Consider the following 21783-nt stretch of genomic DNA (forward strand, 5'->3'; position numbering starts at 1 on the left):
TACTGGTTGTGACATGTTTATTCATTCAATTAGTAATTTTATGGCACTTTTTAAATCCAAAATTGTGTGACAAAGCTTGGAAGGTTGTTTTGAATGTGTACTTTTATATAGATGATGCTAATTCCTAATTCCTAAATTCAGTTCTTGCCCAACTTCTAAAAGGAAGCATTTGTTGAAATAGTCATAGACTGAACTTTTTTTTTTTATTTGAATATGTTCTAAGCTTGAATGACTTCAATATCAATGCTATTGACTTCCAAGGTTTGCTGACTGAGAATCTTATTGGTATAGGAGTCTTCATAACGACTTAAAAACTTTATGATTATAAATATGTGATTAAACTAATCCACACGTCTCCTCCTATGTTCCTCTTATAAATATCTTATTTTGTGTCATTTACTAACTTCCTAGTTAAAAAGAATACCTATGAGTAGTGGTGATGAAGAAACTAAAAACTCGAGTTTAATTTATGTTTGACTCATTAAAAATTCGTTTGAGTTCATTTTTATTAAGTAAATAAATTAATCTTTAATTCATTCTTGATTTGAGAAATACGTGGAAGCTCGAAAGTTGAGCGGCTTGAATGCTCCAAGTGCCAAAATGACGTTGTTTTGGCACTCTCTACAGTTTTTTTTTCTTTTTTCCTTCTTCCTTGAACTGGTTTGAAAGAAAGAGGGAGATGAGAAAGAAACAGAGAGACGAGAGAAAGAGAAAAGGAGGAAGAGAGAGGCAAGAGAGAAACATATAGGCGAGAGAAAGAGAGAAGCTAAAACTTGATCTTTGGTTGAACCATAACCCAACCCACCGCCATAGACGGAGAGGCCGAAGCTTGATGTTCGGCTGTGGATCTTTGGCTTTGTTTTGAGCCATTCGAGCTCCGTGTTTTTGAGCTACGTAGTGGGGTCATTTTGATTTTGTTAAAGTTTTCAAATTGTGCTTAAACAGTCAATTACTTGTTCTACTAGATTCGATAAAGGGGAAATTCCAACACTGTGGAAATGAGAAAAAAAAAAATTACAAAAACTTGTGAGGTGCAAGTGATTCTGTAATGAGGTACAAGTGAAATGTTGTAGGGGTACATATGTGACTTGCATCCCTTCATGTTTATGTAATTTTTTTTTTGTCCTACTAGAATATAATTCTCCTTTGATAAATCTCAATTTATGTAACAATATCAAACCATTCAACCTCTTCTTGACAAACATTCATTTGAAATTGGTTTAAAAATTTAACAATTTTTAAACAAATTTTAAATTTTTTAAAATCAAACTTGAACCGTTTCGGCTTTGTTTCCCTATTATTAGTGATCGCTTGGAGTGCCCCTCCCTATTCCTAGGTGCAACCGGGATCAGCCTTGCAAAGCTAAATAAATTATGGGTAAATTACACTTACACCCCCTGAGATATGGGTTTAATACATTTCACCTTCTGGCATTTGGGAAATTGCACTAACTCCCTGTCATTGTAATTATCTAGACGGAATGAAAATATTGAACTCATGTACTCTTTTTTTTTACTTTTTCTTTTTTTCCCTTTTTTGTTTACTTTTTTTTTAATGAATTTTCCTCTATTTTTTTTATCAGGAGTTGTTACCTTTTATATAAGTAAGGAGTTTGTGAAATGAGACTATTAACCACAAGGGTAAAAATGTAATTTCCAAAACGTCAAGGGATGGATAGTAATTGGACCGAACCTCAAGAGGTGTCAATGTAATTTAGCCTTAAATTATTCTGCAATGAATTTTAAGTTTATTTTTATAAACATAACTAATTACTAATATCTTCCCGTTAAAAACATTATTGCATCATGTGTTAGATATATATAAAATGACGACACCACTTTAGATTTCACATGATTCATTAATTATTTTGGGTCTATAGTTTAGGAAAATTTACCCATAAATCCTATGTTAGAGAAAGCTGTACCATTTAATCCTTTGTTTTTTTTAATGCACCAATTAGTCTTATTTTTTTTGGTAAGGTTTATTAGTTGGTTGTTAGGTTATATTAATACCCTTGGTGTGATATTGTTTTCCTATTTTGTGGCTTATTCATTTTGTGTGTTGGTATCATAACGTCTACGGGTGTAACATTACCCACACCCCCCAGCACTCAACATTAACATAACATTAGCCACAATAATAAAGTAATCAAAATAGGAGAAAACATCAACAACCAAATCACATACTCCCACACCCATAAGATGACAACTACTCTTTCTACCCATTCAGTGTACGCATTCTGTCCACCTCAAACAACATTACCCAATAAACTACCCAAACATCACCTCATTCCTAGAATCACAGTAACAATACACCATCGTGACCAACCATTACGCACAAACAGAACAGTCATCATACGCACATCGGAACACGATAGCACACAACATTGGAATCTGGAAAATCAAACAACATAACAAAATATATACCTGATAGATTTTTGATCATGTCATGATGCCTCACTTCTACACACCTTGCCGCAATGTTTTCGCACTAAAACAGGGTATTGCAAATGCCGTTCACCAAGCACCGTTTGATTCACACTTTATACTTAGCAAATCGTATAAACAACCACCGAATCGATGATTGAACTAACGTTTTAGGACTTTACACATCTAGGGTTTCCACCCTTCATTTTTTGGGTATAAACATTACACTAAAACTGCCATTACGGAAAATCCGACGTTCACAGAGTAAACGTTGATCCCCAGATGTGACGCCCCATATTTTTTTTTGAAACGTCATAAGATTTAAATAACGATAACTTGCTAGATAAAGTTTTAACTACTAATTAGGAACTTTTAAGTTCTTACATAGTCAAAGTCCAACGACAAAATAAAACTACAAGTTCACACACAACGTCACAACATAGTTAAATCCTAATACAAGGGATAACAGGATTTTATTTTGATAAAATCTTGACTCTAAGTCAGCCAAGGTTCGATATTGGTAGCAGCTCCAATTTCAGCCTCAGTTCCTTCTTCGACATAATCTGGCATGAAACGCCAAGGCAACAAAATATATGCCATGAGTTTTGCAACACAGTAAGAAAACGTAACCAACCTACCATTCTTTTTAAGAGAAAAATAATAATATTCTAAACATGAAATAACAATATAATTATACACAGAATTTACAACCATTAGAATAATTTCAGTAATTTTTTTATAAATTAGGTGATACTCGAAATCTCACCAAAGAGATTTAACTTACCAACCACTAAGCATGGCAATGGTTAATTTGAAACCCTCCCTTAGTCAGATATTTAAGTGTTACTAACCGTAACTACCAGGAATGCCCACGTCCGGAGTTATATACCCAAGTAGTGGCATCCGTGGTCTGCCCCAAGGAAACGGTCTGCCAGGGGTAAGTAACCTCCCTGTGTGCCACCTGCACATCCACCCTTATTCCAAAACCGAATACCGAAAAAGGATTCAAATAAGTTCCGTGCCATCTTAAAGTTTCGCAACACAATTTACGTGAGAATTCTCAAAACCAGGGCTCACCCTGAACAACCGGTGTTAACCGTCAACCCTTAATTCCGTATAGTCTTTAAACCAAGACTCACCCCGAACAACTGGTATTAACCGTCAATTGTTAACTTTGTATATGCCGTTAATCATTTCAGTTAATTTTGATATTAATCACAAATAATTCCAAATTTTTAATCACAAGTAATGTTATACCAACTCATTAAAATTCCTAATCATAAAATATTGCATGTGTCACACAATACTAAATAAAAGTACAGAATTTAAATAAACAATTTATTTAAAACATGGTATGAAATAATAACTTAGATACAAGAATTAAACCATAAATACACACATGCACAAATTTTTGATTTACAAAATTAGACTAGCATAATATTAAAGTGGTGATTTTATCATGTCCAGAAAAACTTTCAGAGTATATATCTTGCAAATAAAATTATAAATACATTACTTATACAACTCTAAAATTCATATCAATCTACATGATACTCAATAAATATGTTATGGTTACTTTTCAGTAAGTATTTTCCAAAAATAACTTATAAATAATTCTAAACAAATTCCAAGGGTGTTTATGACACAGATTTGTCACATTTCCTTACATTAATTCCATGCTTAAATTTATAGATCAAACCCATAATCTAAAAATTTATCATGAAACTAGACTTCTCGAATTTCATATTTTAGTTAGAAATTATCAGATTTGGCTTAGTATAGAATTTTAAATAAATTTTCAAATATATGGTAAAATCTGTCTCACAGTTTCAGATTTAGTTAGAAATTTGTATAAATTCGTAGAAAGCTCAAAAATTGTTACCAAAATTCCTGGACGAACTAGACATCATTATCAACAACTTTGTAGAAAAAATCATGTCGAAATTTTGAGTATAAAATTGTCTAAAAATTCAAGTGACATTCTGGCAGATTCAAAATAGACTATTTTCATCACAGTTTCAGATTTAGTTAAAATTTTGTATAAATTCGTAGAAAGCTCAAAAATTGTTACCAAAATTTTCTAGATAAACTAGACATCATTATCAACAACTTTGTAGAAGAAATCATTTCGAAATTTTGAGTATAAAATTATCTAAAAATTTGGGTAACATGCTGGCAGATTCAAAACAGATTATCCTCAACACAGTTTAGACAATGTATCATATGTATACAATCTGAAAATTTCAATTATGTAAAAAAAATGAGAGGATTGAGAGGGTCTTCTTACCTAGTAGTAGGATTGAAATGGGTGATGAAATGATAGAAGAATTTGTTTCCTAAACCTTCTTGTCTTCTTCTCCTTCTGCTGAATTCTTCTTCCCTATTTCTTCCTCACCCGTCAAAAGGAATACATGCATGCAAACACTGAAACCTACCCTTCTATGCATGACTATTATGTGCATTACATAGACCTCCGAGGCTAGCTCGCTCTCTCTCTCTCTCTCTCACTTTCTCTCTCTCTCTCTGCCATTATCTTTCTCCAAGTTCTAAGAATAAGTTTTCCCTAAATTTTATGGTTTCCTAAATTCTAAGAGATGGTGGGTTTGGTAGGAACTGTGGGTTGTTTGCCCACGGTTTGTCTGTTTGTATACACATATATATATTTTATTTTATTTATTTATTTTATTTATTTATTTATTTATTTATTTATTTATTTTTTTAACAATAATTATTGAACATCCACAACATTTTTATTCTTAATAGGGTCTTTGTTAGCGATAGAATTGGGTTAATTTAAAAAAACTAATAATTTAATTTATTTATTTATTTTCTTTCAAGAATAATTTAAATATGGATTTTCACACAAGAATCTTTCCATTTCCCCAACTTCAACACCAACAAGGAATGAAATGAATTTTACCCAATTTCGTAATTTCCCCCTCTGTAAAATACCATTGTTGTCCATTACTTTGTAACCCCATACCACATTACGAAAGCCCTTATTGGTAATATTGTGTATAATAGGACCTTCCCGTCTATAAGAAATCTTTCAGGACCAAATAGTGCATAAGTCCACAATTTAGGATTTATTGGTGCATCACTCTATAGTTTATAAGTTTGATTTATTTTATTTTATTTTATTTTCATTCAAAATTTTTTTATTTTTTATTTATAAAATTCACTTAGACTAGATGATTTTATTTAAAAGTTTTAAAAATCATCTAATCTAGATAGATTAAAAAAATTTAAAACTTAGATTTAAATGTTAAAAAAAAAAATTACTAAAAGTCAGTTTATTCTAAAAAGTTGGTTAAAAGTCAATTCTTTATCAGTTTTTTGAAAAAATATATAAAACAATAAAGAACAGATGTGACAAAAAAAAAAAACTAAAACACCAACCTTTTAACTTTTAAATCAATTGCCAAAATAGATGGATGCATTTCCACAAATCCCAATTCCCAAATGTTCAATCTTACAAAAACAAATTGAATGGTCCGGACGGTCTTCAGTCTAGGTTCGGAACAGTCTGATCTAATTCGGTCTATTGGGTTCACTTTTGAATTCCTTTTTCATAATTAAAACTGTACATATTTTAAGATTTATTGAGTATATTATTCTTATAAAAAATCATATAGGTTGGATAACGGATACTATATATTCGGATCACTTTTGTTTAGAAAAAAATAAACGCTCAAAAAATTAACGATTCATAAAAAAAATGATTCGAATATAAAGTATCTGTTATCTAATCGACGTGATTTTTTACAGGAATAATGTACTCAATAAATTTTAAAATGTGAACGATTCAAATTATTAAAAAAAATTCAAAAATAGGCCTAATGGGCTGAATTGGACCCTTCAGTCCACCATCTCAGTCCACCATCTAGACTGGAGGCAAGTCCCAGCCTACATTTAGGAGTTGTTTGGGATGACCTAAATAAGTGTACTTTTTGTCGTTTTACAAAAAGATGTGCAGAAAAGTAGAGAGGCGATGTGATGAAAAAAAGATAAAAAAATAAAGAGATAAAAAGATGAATTATTTGAGGTATGTCAAACTTGACCTTAATAGTAATGGGTCAAAATGAGAATATTTAATACTAAGGGTAGAAAGTATAATTTTTTCTAAAATGTTAAAAACAAAATTTGAAGAAGACTGTGTGATACACTGTTCCCCTCTGCGCTCGGGCTTACATTAGGGATTCACTCTATAGGATCTGCACTCCTCTCACTCCCTGTCTCTCTCTCTCTCTCTCTCTCTCTCTCGGCTGCGTTCGCATAGCTTTTCATGTTAAGTCTCGAATCTAACATCTCTCTCTCTCTCTCTCTCTCTGTCTCTCTGTCTCTGTACACAGTCACAAATATACACACACAAGCTCACACTCACACAGTCACACTCACACTCACACTCACGAATCACCCACAAAACCCTAAAAAAATACCAAAAAAAAAACTGTATGGTATTTCCTCTCCTCTACTGAAATTTAGTCAATCTAGCTTTACTCTACTCTGAGATCCTAGGTTTCATAAATCTCATACGCATACCCTTTGATTTACTCTTAATATATTGAATTTTATATTTATTTTTTGCTTCACTTGGTTGATTTGTTCTTGAATTGGATTTGCAGGTGAAATCTATGGAGTTGAAATCAGGTACTTTTGTTGTTTCTGTTTAACCACATTTTTTTATTTTATTTTTTTCCCTTCAAACCAAGCACAGAAAAAAAAAATTAGGGTTTTCCGATTTAGTTTGGTGGGTGATACATTTGGGGATTTGAAGTGGGTATGTTGGGTAAGGATGATGCCGCCTCCAGTTGTGGAGGGGGAGGAGGAGGTGGTGGGGGGGGCTCTCGGGAGCCCTGCCAGGTGTCTGATGCCCGTAAAACTTATTGGCGGTCAGCATCGTGGTCCTCTTCCCGGTCCACACTACCGCCTTTGAACACTGATAATGATAAAGATGGTTTAGATCCAAATGGGAATAACTGTGTGCAGGGTAGGCGGTTGCCTGTCCCTTTAACCCCTAGATCCCAACAGAATTGTAAGGCTCGGTCATGTTTGCCACCGTTACAACCCCTGGCAATTTCTCGCCGCAGCTTAGATGAGTGGCCAAAGGCAGGGTCTGATGATGTTGGAGAATGGCCGGTTCCTATTACTCCTGGTGGTAGAGATTTGAACAAGAGTGGGGAGAGATTGAAACTTGATTTGTCGACAATTCAAAGAGACCCAGACAAGAATGGTGGGCTTGTTAAGAGGGAAAAGATTGCATTCTTTGATAAAAAGTGTTCCAAGGTGGCAGAACACATATATCTAGGCGGGGATGCTGTTGCTAAAGATAAGGATATACTCAAACAGAATGGGATTACCCATATTCTTAATTGCGTTGGTTTTGTTTGCCCCGAGTATTTTAGAGCCGATTTTGTGTACAGAACTCTGTGGTTGCAGGATAATCCCTCAGAAGATATTACTAGCATATTGTATGATGTTTTTGATTACTTTGAAGATGTCAGGGAGCAAGCTGGAAGAGTTTTTGTTCATTGTTGTCAAGGGGTCTCTCGGTCCACTTCATTGGTGATTGCTTATCTTATGTGGAGAGAGGGGCAAAGTTTTGATGATGCATTTCGGTATGTGAAAGCAGCTCGGGGCATTGCTGATCCGAATATGGGTTTTGCTTGTCAGTTGTTACAGTGCCAGAAAAGGGTGCATGCTTTTCCTCTTAGCCCCAGTTCGTTGTTGAGGTTGTATAGGATTGCCCCACACTCGTCATATGATCCTTTGCATCTTGTCCCAAAAATGTTAAATGATCCGTCTCCATCTGTTCTGGATTCTAGAGGTGCATTTATCATTCATATACCTTCTGCTATCTATGTTTGGATTGGTAAGAAATGTGAAGCCATCATGGAAAGGGATGCCAGGGGAGCTGTTTGCCAAATTGTTCGGTATGAAAAAGTGCAGGGGCCAATAATAATGATTAAGGAAGGGGAGGAGCCACCATATTTTTGGGACGCTTTCTCAAATCTCCTACCTTTGATGGATAAATCTAGTAACGGGGTGGATGTGGTTGAATTTTCAACTAAAATTGGCCCAGGTGATAGAAAAGTGGATACCTATGACATGGACTTCGAGATTTTCCAGAAAGCAATCAAGGGAGGCTTTGTGCCTCCATTCTCGTCATCTGAGACTGAACATGAAACCCATCTTCCTGCAAGAGAAAGCACTTGGAGTGTGCTGAGGCGTAAGTTTGCTTTTGGCAATATGAAGGACTTTGTTTCAGCATCAAAATTGGCTCTTTCCAGGGTCTACCCAGATTCCATGTTGATAGTAGGTGTAGATAATTCTGTGACCAAATCATTAAATTCTTCTGCAAATGTGTCGTCGTCAACATCCCCCTCATCAGTATCGTCTTCTTCTTTTTCTTCTTCCTCATCTTCATCTGCATCTTCATCTTCTTCTTCTTCTCCTTATCTTTCTCCAGACTCCATCTCTTCTGATTCAGGCATCAGTTTGAAGTACTTTTCAGATTCCCCTGCAGTGTCTCCCTCGACGGTGTCATGTTCTCATCCACTATCTTCGACCCATTCTAGTTTTTCTAATTTGTCACCTTCCTCATCCAAAATTTCTCCTCACTCCATAACTAAGACTTCAGAATTTATTGATGTTAATTTTACCTCAGGGCCTCGTTCTCAATCAGTGTTGTCATTGTCTAAAAGATCTCCACTTTCTATTGCGGAGCGCAGAGGTAGCTTGTCAAAGTGTCTCACACTGCCAGTGCGGACTGACAGTTCAGGGGGAAAGGATGTCTCCCCAAGTTTTCTCTCTCGTATACATGAGCAGCCAATGCGTACTGACAGTTCAAGGGGAAAAGATGTCTCAAGTAGTTTTCTCTCTAGTATACATGATTGTATTAGTAGAAAGATCAATAACTCTATATGTGAACCACATAAAACAAAAAATCTTTTTGAGCCAAAGGGAGAAAAAGATTCAAGTCAAGCATATGAGTTACAAGGATCTTCATGTAGAGAAGCTAGTGCTGATTCATGTGATAACGAAGCTGCTTTCATGAAAACTTCTGATGAACCATGCAGAATTCATCCTTTGGGAAAGAGGTTGTCTGGCTTGACTGGATTGCCGGCTAGTGGTTCAGCATGCCGTTACCCAACACGACCAGATATATGTCGCTGGCCCAGCTTGGAAAAGGTTGTGACATTTGGTGCTGGTGATTTGGACTCCGAAGCTGTATACATTTTTGTTACTCCAAGTTCAGGTTTAGGCAAATGTAAGGATATAATTCTGTATTTTTGGGTAGGAAAGTCTTTCAATCATGGTAAAAGCAAGAATCAACTAGGTAGCAGTGGAGAGTTAGGTGATCTAGAAGAGATTGACTGGAATCAAGTTGGTTCTGATGTTCTTTCACAAATGGCTCTGCCAGAGGACACTGACATAAAGGTATGTATCTTCTTTGGAGTTTCCATTTGATTTTTTTTCTTTTCCTTTTTCTCACTTCTCTGGATTACCTACAAGCTCATTGTGGACTGCATTTTAATTGTTGACTTACTGTTGCTTCATGTGCAATAATATCAAAGGCTAACTACAGAGAGAGTTATATTTGGGGATTAAACCCAGCGTACTTGTTACTTGTATTTGGGATTGATTAGCTGTATTGTGATTAGTTGAAGTTATACAAAACATGAAAATGACTCTCCATGCTTGGAACATAAACAAAAGTTTAACGCTCTCACTTATTGTATGGGAAAGATGGCACAAATTATCACTTTTCTTTTCTTGCAGAAAATTGAGCTGAATTAGATGAAAACAATTGGTTCACAGTCAACTGACTGACATTTGTTTTTATATTTTGGTTTATTACACTTTCTACCTAAACTATCATTAAATTGTCTACTTAGTCATGTACTATCGATTGAGTCTACTAAGTCCCTATAGTATATAAATTATAGTCTATTTAGTTCCTGAACTATCGATTGAGTCTACTAAATCCCTAAAATATATAAATTATAGTCGATTTTGTCTTTAAAGGTGTTTTATTTCGCTGTGTGTTTAAATTAGTATTAGAGTCTAGTTTTTTAGTCTTGCCAATAAAATTATATAAGTATTAGATATACTGAATAAGTAGAATTAAATAATTTAAATAATAATAGAATAAAATAATACATTAATTAATTTATAAAAAGGATTTAGCAAAAAACTTAAAGACAACCAATTAGAAATAATAAACAAAATCCGGCATATAATACTAGATAAAGGTAAGGAAGTAGTTATTGTAAAAGATAAGTAAGAAAATATTATAGATAAATACCCTTACCTTTATAAAGGAAATTCAACGAGAGAATTGACATTCACTTTTCAAAAACAAAATAAAATTTTGAGGTTTTTCTGAAATAAAATCTAAACTAGATAGGTTCTTTTACTAATTTATAATATTTATGGGCTTATATTTTATTTTTGTAATTCTTCCCGGGACTAAATATGTTTGAATTAAATACTTTAGGAACTTAATATACTCAATTGATAATTTAGGGACTAAATAGACTTTGATTTATATACTTTAGAGGCTTAGTAGACTCAATCGATAGTTCAGGAACTAAGTAGACAATTTGGCGATAATTTTGGGGGGGGGGGGGGGGGGGTAGAAAGTGAATAAACCCTTTAAATTTTAATTAACTTTTTCGACCATATGACGTTCTTGTTACTACAAATTATGAAGATTTGTGTTGATGTGGGACTTCCTATGTGTTTAGATTCGAAGATTGATCTACAAGGATTAATTAGGGAAGATTATGCTGTGTGTGAACACAACTCAACATAATCTTATAAGAAAATTATGTTGTGTGTGAAAGGAGAGTGAACAATGCTATAATAAATAGTTTCATAAAAGAAGAAAATATAGGAAGGAGGAGAAATCATGGAGAAGAGGACCTTAGTCAATGAGGCTTTGTTTGAGATCTGCACCCAAACCTATAGAGGATTTCCCTATTCATTATTCAAGAGAAATCATTTCACTCAACTTTGTTCTTGATTTACGTGGCAGAACTTAGATGTCACTTGTAAACCTTCTAGAAATTGCCCTATCATTTGGCGACTATGTAAGACTCAAATTCCACAATGAATTGTTAAGATTTTATTGAGCTGGATTTCAACCCTAGAAAAGACTTCTAACCAAATTCAAATTATGACTTAATAATTTTGAAACTATAATTGAAGGCAAATGCTAGCAAGTGCCCCATGAGCATTGTTTAATGTTGGAAAGTGTATACAAAGTCTCTTGAAAATATGTACAAATCTTAAAAACTGTATTGATTAAAAAAAAAGTGCATTGATTTAATGAAAAATGTCTTGTGCTCTTCAATTTTTTTTGTCTTTTACTGGTACCCTAGGGACACTTGCTAGTAAAACCTATAATTAAAATATGATTTTTTTAATGTATATTTAAGATATGAGTACCATAGTCTTAGGTTGTTGCTAGAAAATGAAGGTGTTGCATTTTTCTATGTTTGTGTCACACTTGTGGAAAACACCATTCACCTAGATTAGAGTGCAAGGTGAAACTCAGAGGACTCTCTCGCATGGGCACATCTGCTCATAAGGCCTGTCACTCTTGAGACACTCATTTGGGAGTGCAGGACTCAATTAACCTCCTTTTCCTTTTAATTTATTTTGTTTTTCTCTTGCTTAATCAGCTTAGATGGTTGCTTTCAATGTGTTAGTTACATAACCATGTATACATATGGAGTTGTGTGAAAGATAATGCAGTTTTTGTATACTATGGGGGACAAAATCCAGTTATCTGATTGTTTTATTATTGGTGTCGCTACAGACTGTAGATGTTTAAACCATTCCAGTTTCCTTACCGCTATTAGGGAAGCATGCAGGGTAGAAGACTTAAATGAATGATGAATTGAGCCAGGAAAAGAACTGCTACTGATCTTGACTAGAACTGAAGCTGACCATGTGTCAGAAGTTTATGTTGGCGTGTACATAGGTCAAGTGATCCCATTTTACTGGAAGGTCATGCTGTTCATTTACATCCATTAGTTAGAGAGTGATTTGATGCAGACTTTTATGGGAATCAAATAGCTGTCTGTTGGCAAACTTTAGGCTTCTTTCCATATCCCTGTTTGAGCAAGCTATTGATTGATTCCACTACTAAACCAATTATTCTCTTAGTTCTACATGAGCTTCTCACTGTTCAAGAGGCAAGTTCTATTGAGAGTGGGATTGATTGAGATTTCCAGCATAAGCTGTATACCAGCATAGCCAAACAGACCAAATGGCAAGCTTCATTACCATTTGATAAATCTTGTTGGCTGGACTCTTCCATTTACTTCATAGTGCTTTCTCTAAAAGGGAAAACTTCCCATTCCATCAGATGAACTGGTGGTCTCCCTTTTGGCTTTTCCACTGTCCTGTTCCATGTTCTTCCTATGGTATTACACCATGGGATACGAATAAATTGAAGTATCTCTCTGCAGGTGGCACTTTAGGACGCCATGGGATGATTATTGTAAAAGAAATGAAGAAAACTGAAATGATTACTAATGTTATTAATTTATTTTTAATGTTCTGGAAATATATGCTTATCATGATTTCTCATAAGGATGCTAAACAATTTTTTTTGGGGTAAAATGAAGAAAATTATATTAATGAGGCACGGGGGGGTGCAAGACTAGGAATGGCAACGGGCCGGGGCCGGGCCGGGGATCACACTCCCCGTTCCCGATCCCCGATGGTAAAAATTCTCCTGTCCCCGGGCCCGATCCCTGACGGAAAACCTATCACGGTCCCCTTCCCCCCCCCCCAACGGGGATCGGGTTTCCCCGACCCTGAAAATTTCCCGGCCTCCTCAAAAAAAGAAAAAAAAAAAGCCAACATAGCATCTGTTTCATCTCATCATCAACATCAACCTCAACCTCAGATCAGAATATATATATGTATTCATCGCGGATTCGCCGATCAAAATATATATATATATATATGTGTGTGTGTGTGTGTATTCATCACGGTGGTGCTCAGAAATGCTCTCCGTCGCTGATCTCTCCATCGCGGCTTAGATCAGACACAGAGAGTAGAACGAGAGAGAGAGAGAGACAGTTCAGATAACATTTATCTATAAAGCAATAAATATATATATTATATTATACATTTATCCGTAAAGCAATAAATATCTATATTATATTATATCTTTAAGCAATAAAGCCTAAACATAAATATATACACATGGGGAACTGTTCGGGGATTTCTGGGCTGGGCTGGGCGGGGCGGGGCGGGGGCGGGGGCGGGGCCAGGAAACTTATCACCATCCCCGGCCCGAAAATTAACGGGGATTTAAGTTTTAATACCATCCCCGGCCCTATGGGGATTATTTTCGGGGAAAACCCGTTTTAATTAGGTTCGGGGGGTCGGGTCCCCGTCGGGCTGGGGTCAAATTGCCATCCCTAGCAAGACAAAGAAACTCTATCCCAACTATACATCAAAAACCTATTTGAAGGCTTCTACAAAGTCAAAAATTGGTTATAGGATAGATTGACCACCCCCAACCATACAAGAAAGACACAAATCTACTCTTTAATCTTAAAAATGGGCTCTTCTTTTCCATGAATGTCACTGACTCATTTTTTCTGTTTAATCTCTCTCTCTCTCTCTCTCTCTCTCTCTCTCTCTCTCTCAATTATTTGTTTATGTTGAAGATGTGACGGCTATAGTCACGGTCAGTGTTATCAAAGGCGCGCCTAGGCGCAGGGCGAGTCGAGGCGCATCATCTGCGACTGTACAGGTACCAGGCGAGGCGACTTGAGCAAGGCGAGCGCCTTAGCAGCGACTTGAGCAAGGCGAGAGAGGCGCAAGGCCCTCGCCTAGGCGCAACTGAGTGTTTAAGATGTAGATCTGATCTAACGACTCAGATGAACCTTTCGAATGGCTCGTAATCACAGAGGATTACGACTCATGTAGCATATGAGCCAAATAGGACTCAGATAACCCTAATCGAAGTCGTCTCTTCCTTTTTCGCCTCGCAATCGACTGCGACTGGGCTGCTGGAGCTGGACTTCGTCTGCGACTACGTCTGCGACACTGGGCTTTGACTTCGGCTTCGCAGGTTCGACTCTCTCTCCCGTTCTCCTTCTTCTTCGTCTTCGATCGACACTGGACTTCGACTTTCATTTTTTTTTTTTTTTTGCTTCGACTTGTTCAGCTCTGTTTTTTGCCTTCGACTCTTCCTCTCTTTCCTTCATCAGTGATTTGTTTTGCTTCTTCTTTTTTTTTTTTTTTTTCTTTTCTTTTTTTTTCAATTATTTGAGTTGAGTCTGCAAAAAAAATGTAAGAGTAATTATTTGTAAAAATGTAATATACTATTACATTTTTCTTTTTTCTTTTCTTTTTTTTTCAATTATTTGTAAAAATGTAAGAATTTACAAAAAAAAATTACAAAAATTAGGGGAAAAAAAAATTATTTGTAATATACTATTGAAAAAAAAAATTATTTGTAATATGTAAGAGAAGAATTTATGATTATTACATAAATAAATTAAAAGAATTAATTAATGATTATTGCATTCATTATGATTATTACATAAATTAATTAATTCATACATACATACATAAATAAAAGAATATATACTTTACATTCATTATGATTATACTGAAATTGATTCATAACATTAATTAATTCATACATTACATTGCATACATTAATTAATTCATACATTAATAGAAAATTGAATGTAACATAGGAATGAATGTAATGTAATGGAATGTAATGTACATTAATTAATTAATTCATCATTAATTAAAAAAAACAGAAAATTGATTCATACATTACATACATTAATTAAATTAATTAATTCATCACATAACATACATTACATAAATTGAATGTATCATAGGAATGAATGTACTATGAATGATTAGTCTATATTAATCTTTCTATTTTTTACGAAGACTGTGCGCCTTACTTCAATAAAGCCTGCGCCTTGCCTTGTGCCTTGCGCCTAGGCCCCGAGAGACCTTCAGCGCCTTAGTGCGCCTTGAGCCTTTAAAAACACTGGTCACGGTAAGTGATCTGTTGGTGGTGCCGTAGGAGTATGGTTCCCTTAACAAGGGGCTATAATGACTCGGGAAATGTGAGGACATTCTAGAACACAGGAAAATACTTTAGGAAATATTTGTTACCATAATTTTGTAGTACCTTGTGAAATCTTATTTGCCATGCATTTTTGTGTAGTTTCATACCTGTTCCTCTCTATCATTCTACCCAAGTGTCTCTCCTTACTCCTTACTTCGCAACATTATTGGGAGTGTAATCTTTTTCTTTATCCTATCTCACATCTGGCGTTTGGTTCCTTTCCAGCAAACATGGTTATTTCTGATGGACCATTATTTTTATTAAATTAAATAGCATGCTTATGATTGGCTACTGCAGGTTTTGAGTTATGTAGCTCTTGTAAATGTGCTTCTGCCCTGTTTCTTTCTTTATTCTCTTTTTGAATGTAAGCGTGACACATTCATCTATTGGTGCATTCTTTTATTAGTGATAGGATTCTGACCATACAAGTCTGATGGATGTGAAACAGATTGTTAAGGAAGATGAAGAACCTGTGGAATTCCTTGCATTGTTGAGTTATTTATAAGCTAGAGGAATTGAGGAGAGATTCTGCAATCTCAGTAGCTCATTTCTTGCGCCATTTATTCAGCATGCATAGTTTTGCCTGCAATTTTGTTTGGCATATCAATGAACCTTGCCCGACAAAACTATGAAGGTAATGAACTTTCTTCTATCCATATGCCTTTTTTGGAACTCACTGCTACATCCTGTGATAGGGACGGATATTTGCCTATATGATGAATTGCAGGATAATTAATCACCAAATTTTTGTCCTGTTTTGCAACAACAATCTCTAAACTTTGTGAAGAAGAGTGTGTGCATGTCTGCGTCCTTGTATATATTGGCTAATCCGTTCGTGAGTGAATACTGTTTTGCCACTTCTAAGGAAGCATGGCATCTGTAAACTGCTGATTTTGGCTGAATTTGTCTGGAATACTTAACCGATCAATTTACTGTGAAACAGCTAATCTCAACTCAACCAAACCTAGTAGTGTCTATATTGGGTCAGTTGGTTTGATGCTGTTTTGGCATATTTTAGATTATATATTCAGAATTTTCCAAATTGAGGGTTTAATGTGATTCCAAAGTTTCTGCTGACTTTACATCCAGTATCTGCTCATTGAAGTTGCTTCTCCTATATATATCTTTTGGAATCCCATTTGTATTTCTGGGATTAGGAGTCATGTTCGTTCTACGAGATGCTATCAAGGTCTTTTTTCTGATTTACCAAAGAAATCAAGGATTTTGTTTTGGGGACTTTTCACCTGAGACCATAAGTAGCTTTTAGCAGGTGTTACAGTTTAATCTTGAGTAGTAGAACTTGGCATTGAGGACGACCTTTGCATCCAACTTTGAAATACTGGTGAAATTACTGAGAATTTATGTTGTTGATTGTCCTCTGTTTTTATATATATATATATATATATGTATATCATTTTCTCATCTTAAGCAAATGGGGTTACTGATGTTTGTGGTGGTGATAGTTCTTAATTGGGTAAATTACACGGACTTCCCATAAGGTTTGGAGAAAATATAGGCCCATAAATTTAGCATAATTACATTGGGTTTCTTTAGTGTTTTAATTCACGTAACACTTGGCTTTCTTTTTTTTATTAGTAATTCGTTAGTCAATATGGACGGAAAAATGATGTCACGCTAAAATATATATCTTACCTTGTTTAGTCTGTGTCTTCATACTATTTGCATTTCTTTTTGGTCCCTTTAGCTTTATTAAAAGGGATAAGTCGGTGTAATTATGCCAAAATTGTGGTATTGATGCATTTTCTCTAAACCTAATAGGTCACTGTAATTTGCCCATCTTAATTTTATTTATTTTTTATTTTTTTTGGGTTGAAATTTTATGCTATGACTTGTGAAAAAACAAGAACATGGAATTTAGCTTGGAGAAGATGATTGAATCACTGTTTTTGTTTGCTTTATGAACAAGTTTTTTTATTTTTTTGGGTGTCAAGTTTTGATCTTTCTGGCTTATTTTTTTTGCAGGAGGCTTTGATTCTCACATTGGTTGTACAGTTGTGTGTGAACACCCTCCTCCCTCATAACCACAATGCAATTGTCCCTACTGACTGAACCTGCTCTTTGTATATCTCTGCTATGGCTTTAGAAACTGACTTCAGAACCCATTTCAGGCAAATAGTTTGAAAGTACTTTTCTTCACGTAACTTGTGTTTTTTCTTTAGCATTTTTAGGTCATGTTTGGTGACATTTCTATGGCCTATTTGATGCACCTTATGAGTCTGGTTTAAATTTTTTGAAAATTTGTGTTATTTGGTGCAGTTTATGTTTATGACTATGAGGTAAGAGTAATTTAACTAACTTGAAAAAAAAAAAGAAGAAATTATAAAAAAATATGATTTTTTAATTTTAAAATTTTAATTATTAATTTTGAGCTTGTAATAAATTGCGACGAAGTGGGCTCATAAGCAACTTGTATAACTTATTTACTTGAAAAAAGTTACATAATCATTATTTATCAGTTTAGCCACAGCTAAAAGTTAAAAATTAGAACTTTTAAGCTGCGAACAAAGAGTCCCCATTACTCTTCCAAAGTTTTGATCACTTTTAACAAATGTGAAAGTGAGCATGTGTTGTAACAATATTGATAAGTAATGCTATTCTTATTCTATTTTATTTTTTATCTTTATTATATGTAGTTATATTAATATTTTTGAAATTTTAATTTTTTTAGGGAATGTATTTTATGTGAAGGAGTATTAATGTAATCCATACTATATATCTAACCAAATGTAATTGTTAGGTTAAAAAATTCCAAAATTTGAATTTTAAACTCTCATAATTTTAGAAAAATAAAATTAATACGTGGCACCTTTCTTTACTCCAATTCTCACTATTTAAGTATTTTCAGTTCATCACCCAATTGTGTTATCTAAAAAAAAAATTTTTTTAATCAAATAATATTTTTCATGATAGTTGTGGATATAAATATGTATATAGAACTTCACATCATTGTATCACGTAAACTTAAATAATAATGAAAAAAAAAATTCACAACTCTCACAACTCTTATTCTCACTTATTATATATATACATATATATAAAATAAAATAAAAATGTTAGCATTTATCTATTCACGTTTGCTTTTAAAAAATAAAATAATTTCATAGCCTATAGATAAGATCAAGATTTCAAAATTGAAATTTTATTTAATTTATTCTATTTTCTCATGTTTATATTATTTTATCTTTAAATTTGAACTTAAATTTTTATTTTCTTTAGAACTTCCTATATCTTGGAGTTTATCTTTGATTTGAACTTGATTGTTGTAGATTTTCATATTTTTCAACTTAATCTTTTCAAAGTTTATCTTTAAGTTGAACTTTATTTATCTTTAAAAATTATCAATTAATTATCCATATAAATTTTAAATATGATATAATTCAAAGTATATCTTTTGTCGAAAAATGCGGTAGACCCCCAGCAAAACCGACTCCCAGTGCCACGTGGCACTGGGTGATTGGAAGGAAAGAAAAAAAAAGAAAAAGAAAAGGAAATTGGCCAATGAAAATGAGCTGGGGGTGCTGGGGTGCCCCCAGCTGGGGGTCTCTAGCAGTTCTGATCTTTTGTCTAAGCTTAATCTTTTCAATATAAAAATAAGTGCTTGAAAAATGAACCATGAACATGAGATTGAAAAGAAAAAAAAATCACTGTATCGCGTAAATTTAAAAAATAAAAAAAAAAGAACTCACAATTCTCACCACTCTTATTTTCACCTATTATATATATATATATATATATAAATGTTAGCATTTATCTATTCATGTTTGCTTTTAAAAAATAAAATAATTTCATAGCCTATAGATAAGATCAAGATTTCCAAGTTGAAATTTTATTTAATTTATTATATTTTCTCATGTTTATCTTATTTTATCTTTAAATTTGAACTTAAATTTTTATTTTCTTTAGAACTTCCTATTTCTTGGAGTTTATCTTTTATTTGAACTTGATTGTTGTAGATTTTCATATATTTTAACTTAATCTTTTCAAAGTTTATCTTCAAGTTGAACTTTATTTATCTTTAAAAATCATCAATTAACTATCTATATAAATATTAAATATGCTATAATTCAAAGTATATCTTTTCTCTAAGCTTAATCTTTTCAATATAAAAATAAGTGTTTGAAAAATGAACCATGAACATGAGATTGAAAAGAAAAAAAAAATCACAATTAATATTGAGCCCTTTTCGACTCAATTTCACGATGCCTAAAAAATTTTGCATTAAATTTCAAGTAACAAGTGATTTTTTTTTTTTATAAATTATATTAGCTTTACATTTGAAATGTGTACTTACATGAGTTTTTGCTTTTGTAGGAAATGGAGTTTATGTAAATGAATATTATTATCTTATTTTTCTGTAAATTCTATTTATGTTTTTGTTTCTTTTTCTTTTTTAATCATCAATTATATTTGGTTTTTGATTGTCATATTGAAATAACTTATGATTAAATTAATTTTCAAGAAGTCATTTCTTTTGAGACCTAAACCACAAATTTCTTCTTTTTTTAAATATCTTTTTATGCAAATTCAAAGCTTGAGCAAATGCAAGCGATCTCATATTTAAAATGTTAGATTTTTTTGAAAGACTTATTTATTTTGATAATTTATTTAATTATATTTTAAATTATTTGAAAGAGAAAAATAGAATCCAAAATTTATGTTGATGATTTATTTAATTATATTTTAATTTATTTGAAAAAGAAAAACATAATCAAAATTTATTTTGATGATTTATTTGAAAGAGAAAAATAGAATCAAAATTTATTTTGTCCAATTATTTCTCACATAAACCTTTATCCTAAATGTTGTTAGAATGTATTTAATATTTGATTAAATCAAGAGTTCAAACAGCCCAAAACAAAGGTTGAAAAAGTCCAGCACAGCAGCAGGCCAAAAGGTTCAAAAGGTTCAAGTGGAAGATATTCAAATTTGTAATGATGGAGTGGAAGATATTCAAATTAATAATGATGGAGTACAACGACTATAAATTCAAACGAATACAACGGCTATAAACGACTATCAATTCAAATGAATACAATGGCTATAAACGGCTATAAGTTTCATTATATATACCAAAGCCTCTAATGTAAACAAGTTACAAAAAAAAAAAACCAGAAAATATTTTTTGATCTAATAATCACACACATCTATTCTCTGAAAAATTCTCTGAGAAGTGTTCTTCAATATTTGTTTACATCCTCTCTCAGAAATTATATACTGAGCCTTATAGCATTAAGCTCATCTTTCCTGTGTTAGGTTTACAGAAAAATCAGAGTTTCATTTTTATATCTATCTTTGAAAGATAATTATTGTAACTTTCTGTGAAAGGAAAAACACATTCTTTTCAATCTTGTAAGAGTGTAGTACACTCGGTGTTCTTGACTTATAAAGTCTGTGTAAAATCTTAGAGGATTGCTCTATCTATGAAAGGTTTCTAGCACCCTGTGAAGTTAGAAGATAGTGAAAAATCTCAAGTGAAGCATGAGGAGTGTATGTAAGCATGGTTGAAGCCAAACCACTATAAATCTTTTTGTCTCCTCTTCTGTAATCTCTTTACTTTCCTACTACTGCTATATTTATCTAATATTCATATGCTAATAATTTGATTTACTCTGTATGTTAGTTATACTTTATTGTTATTTTGCTTGATCATTTACTGCTAAGTTCATCATTGTGCTTGTTAATAATTTGTTGTACTAGTAGTTAATTTTATTGGGATATTATTAATTTTAATTTATAGAAACCTAATTCACTCCCCTCTTAGATTGTTTTTTGGATAACAATACTGATTGGGATAATTAATATAATATCTCTTATTGATTGAAAAAAGAAAAAGAAAAAATAGCATTCTTTTATTTAATGTTTGTCATTTTGATTAATTATAATTTTAGTATGCTTTTGTTACTCCACTTTTGGTTATCTTAACTAACTCTTATTATCTATTTGTTATGTGATGATTTACATAATTTATGATAGTTTTCTAAAATTTTCCATGTTAGTCATTTTGATTAATTATAATTTTAGTATGCTTTTGTTACTCCACTTTTGGTTGTCTTAACTAACTCTTATTATCTATTTGTTATGTGATGATTTACATAATTTATGATAGTTTTCTAAAAAATTTCATATTAAAATTTTTGAAAGATGTATAGTAAGGTTCATACACACAAATTAAATAAAAATACTTTATTCATATTAGAAAATACCACT

At 33.0% G+C, this 21783-nt stretch overlaps 1 protein-coding gene across 3 annotated transcripts; it reads left to right on the forward strand.

Annotated features, from left to right (window-relative positions):
• Nucleotides 1–6548: 6548 nt before the first annotated feature.
• MKP1 (mitogen-activated protein kinase phosphatase 1) lies at nucleotides 6549–17813 on the forward strand. 3 transcript variants are annotated; one of them, XR_014333011.1, is made up of 5 exons: nucleotides 6572–6713; nucleotides 7052–9866; nucleotides 14123–14529; nucleotides 16004–16189; nucleotides 17539–17813. XR_014333011.1 is itself a non-coding variant. In XM_082874670.1 (3 exons), exons 2-3 carry the CDS (start codon nucleotides 7209–7211, stop codon nucleotides 17623–17625), a joined length of 2745 nt encoding a protein of 914 aa, XP_082730796.1. In that variant the 5' UTR covers nucleotides 6572–6713; nucleotides 7052–7208; the 3' UTR covers nucleotides 17626–17813. The 3 variants fall into 3 exon arrangements, 1 of the variants encoding a protein (XP_082730796.1); XR_014333002.1 differs by lacking the exon at nucleotides 14123–14529 and having other exon boundaries at nucleotides 6549–6713; XM_082874670.1 differs by lacking the exons at nucleotides 14123–14529; nucleotides 16004–16189.
• Nucleotides 17814–21783: the final 3970 nt, after the last annotated feature.

Source organism: Camellia sinensis, chromosome 1 (assembly GCF_055761805.1).
Source record: "Camellia sinensis isolate YWXY chromosome 1, ASM5576180v1, whole genome shotgun sequence".
Lineage (NCBI taxonomy): Eukaryota > Viridiplantae > Streptophyta > Magnoliopsida > Ericales > Theaceae > Camellia > Camellia sinensis.

What these genes read in the sequence shown, in the direction of transcription:
- MKP1 (XM_082874670.1), top strand. Translation starts at nt 7,209, where the DNA reads ATGTTGGGTAAGGATGATGCCGCCTCCAGTTGTGGAGGGGGAGGAGGA. An exon ending in CAGAGGACACTGACATAAAG is followed by an intron (nt 9,867 to 17,538) that starts GTATGTATCTTC and finishes TTTTTTTTGCAG; the next exon opens with GAGGCTTTGATTCTCACATT.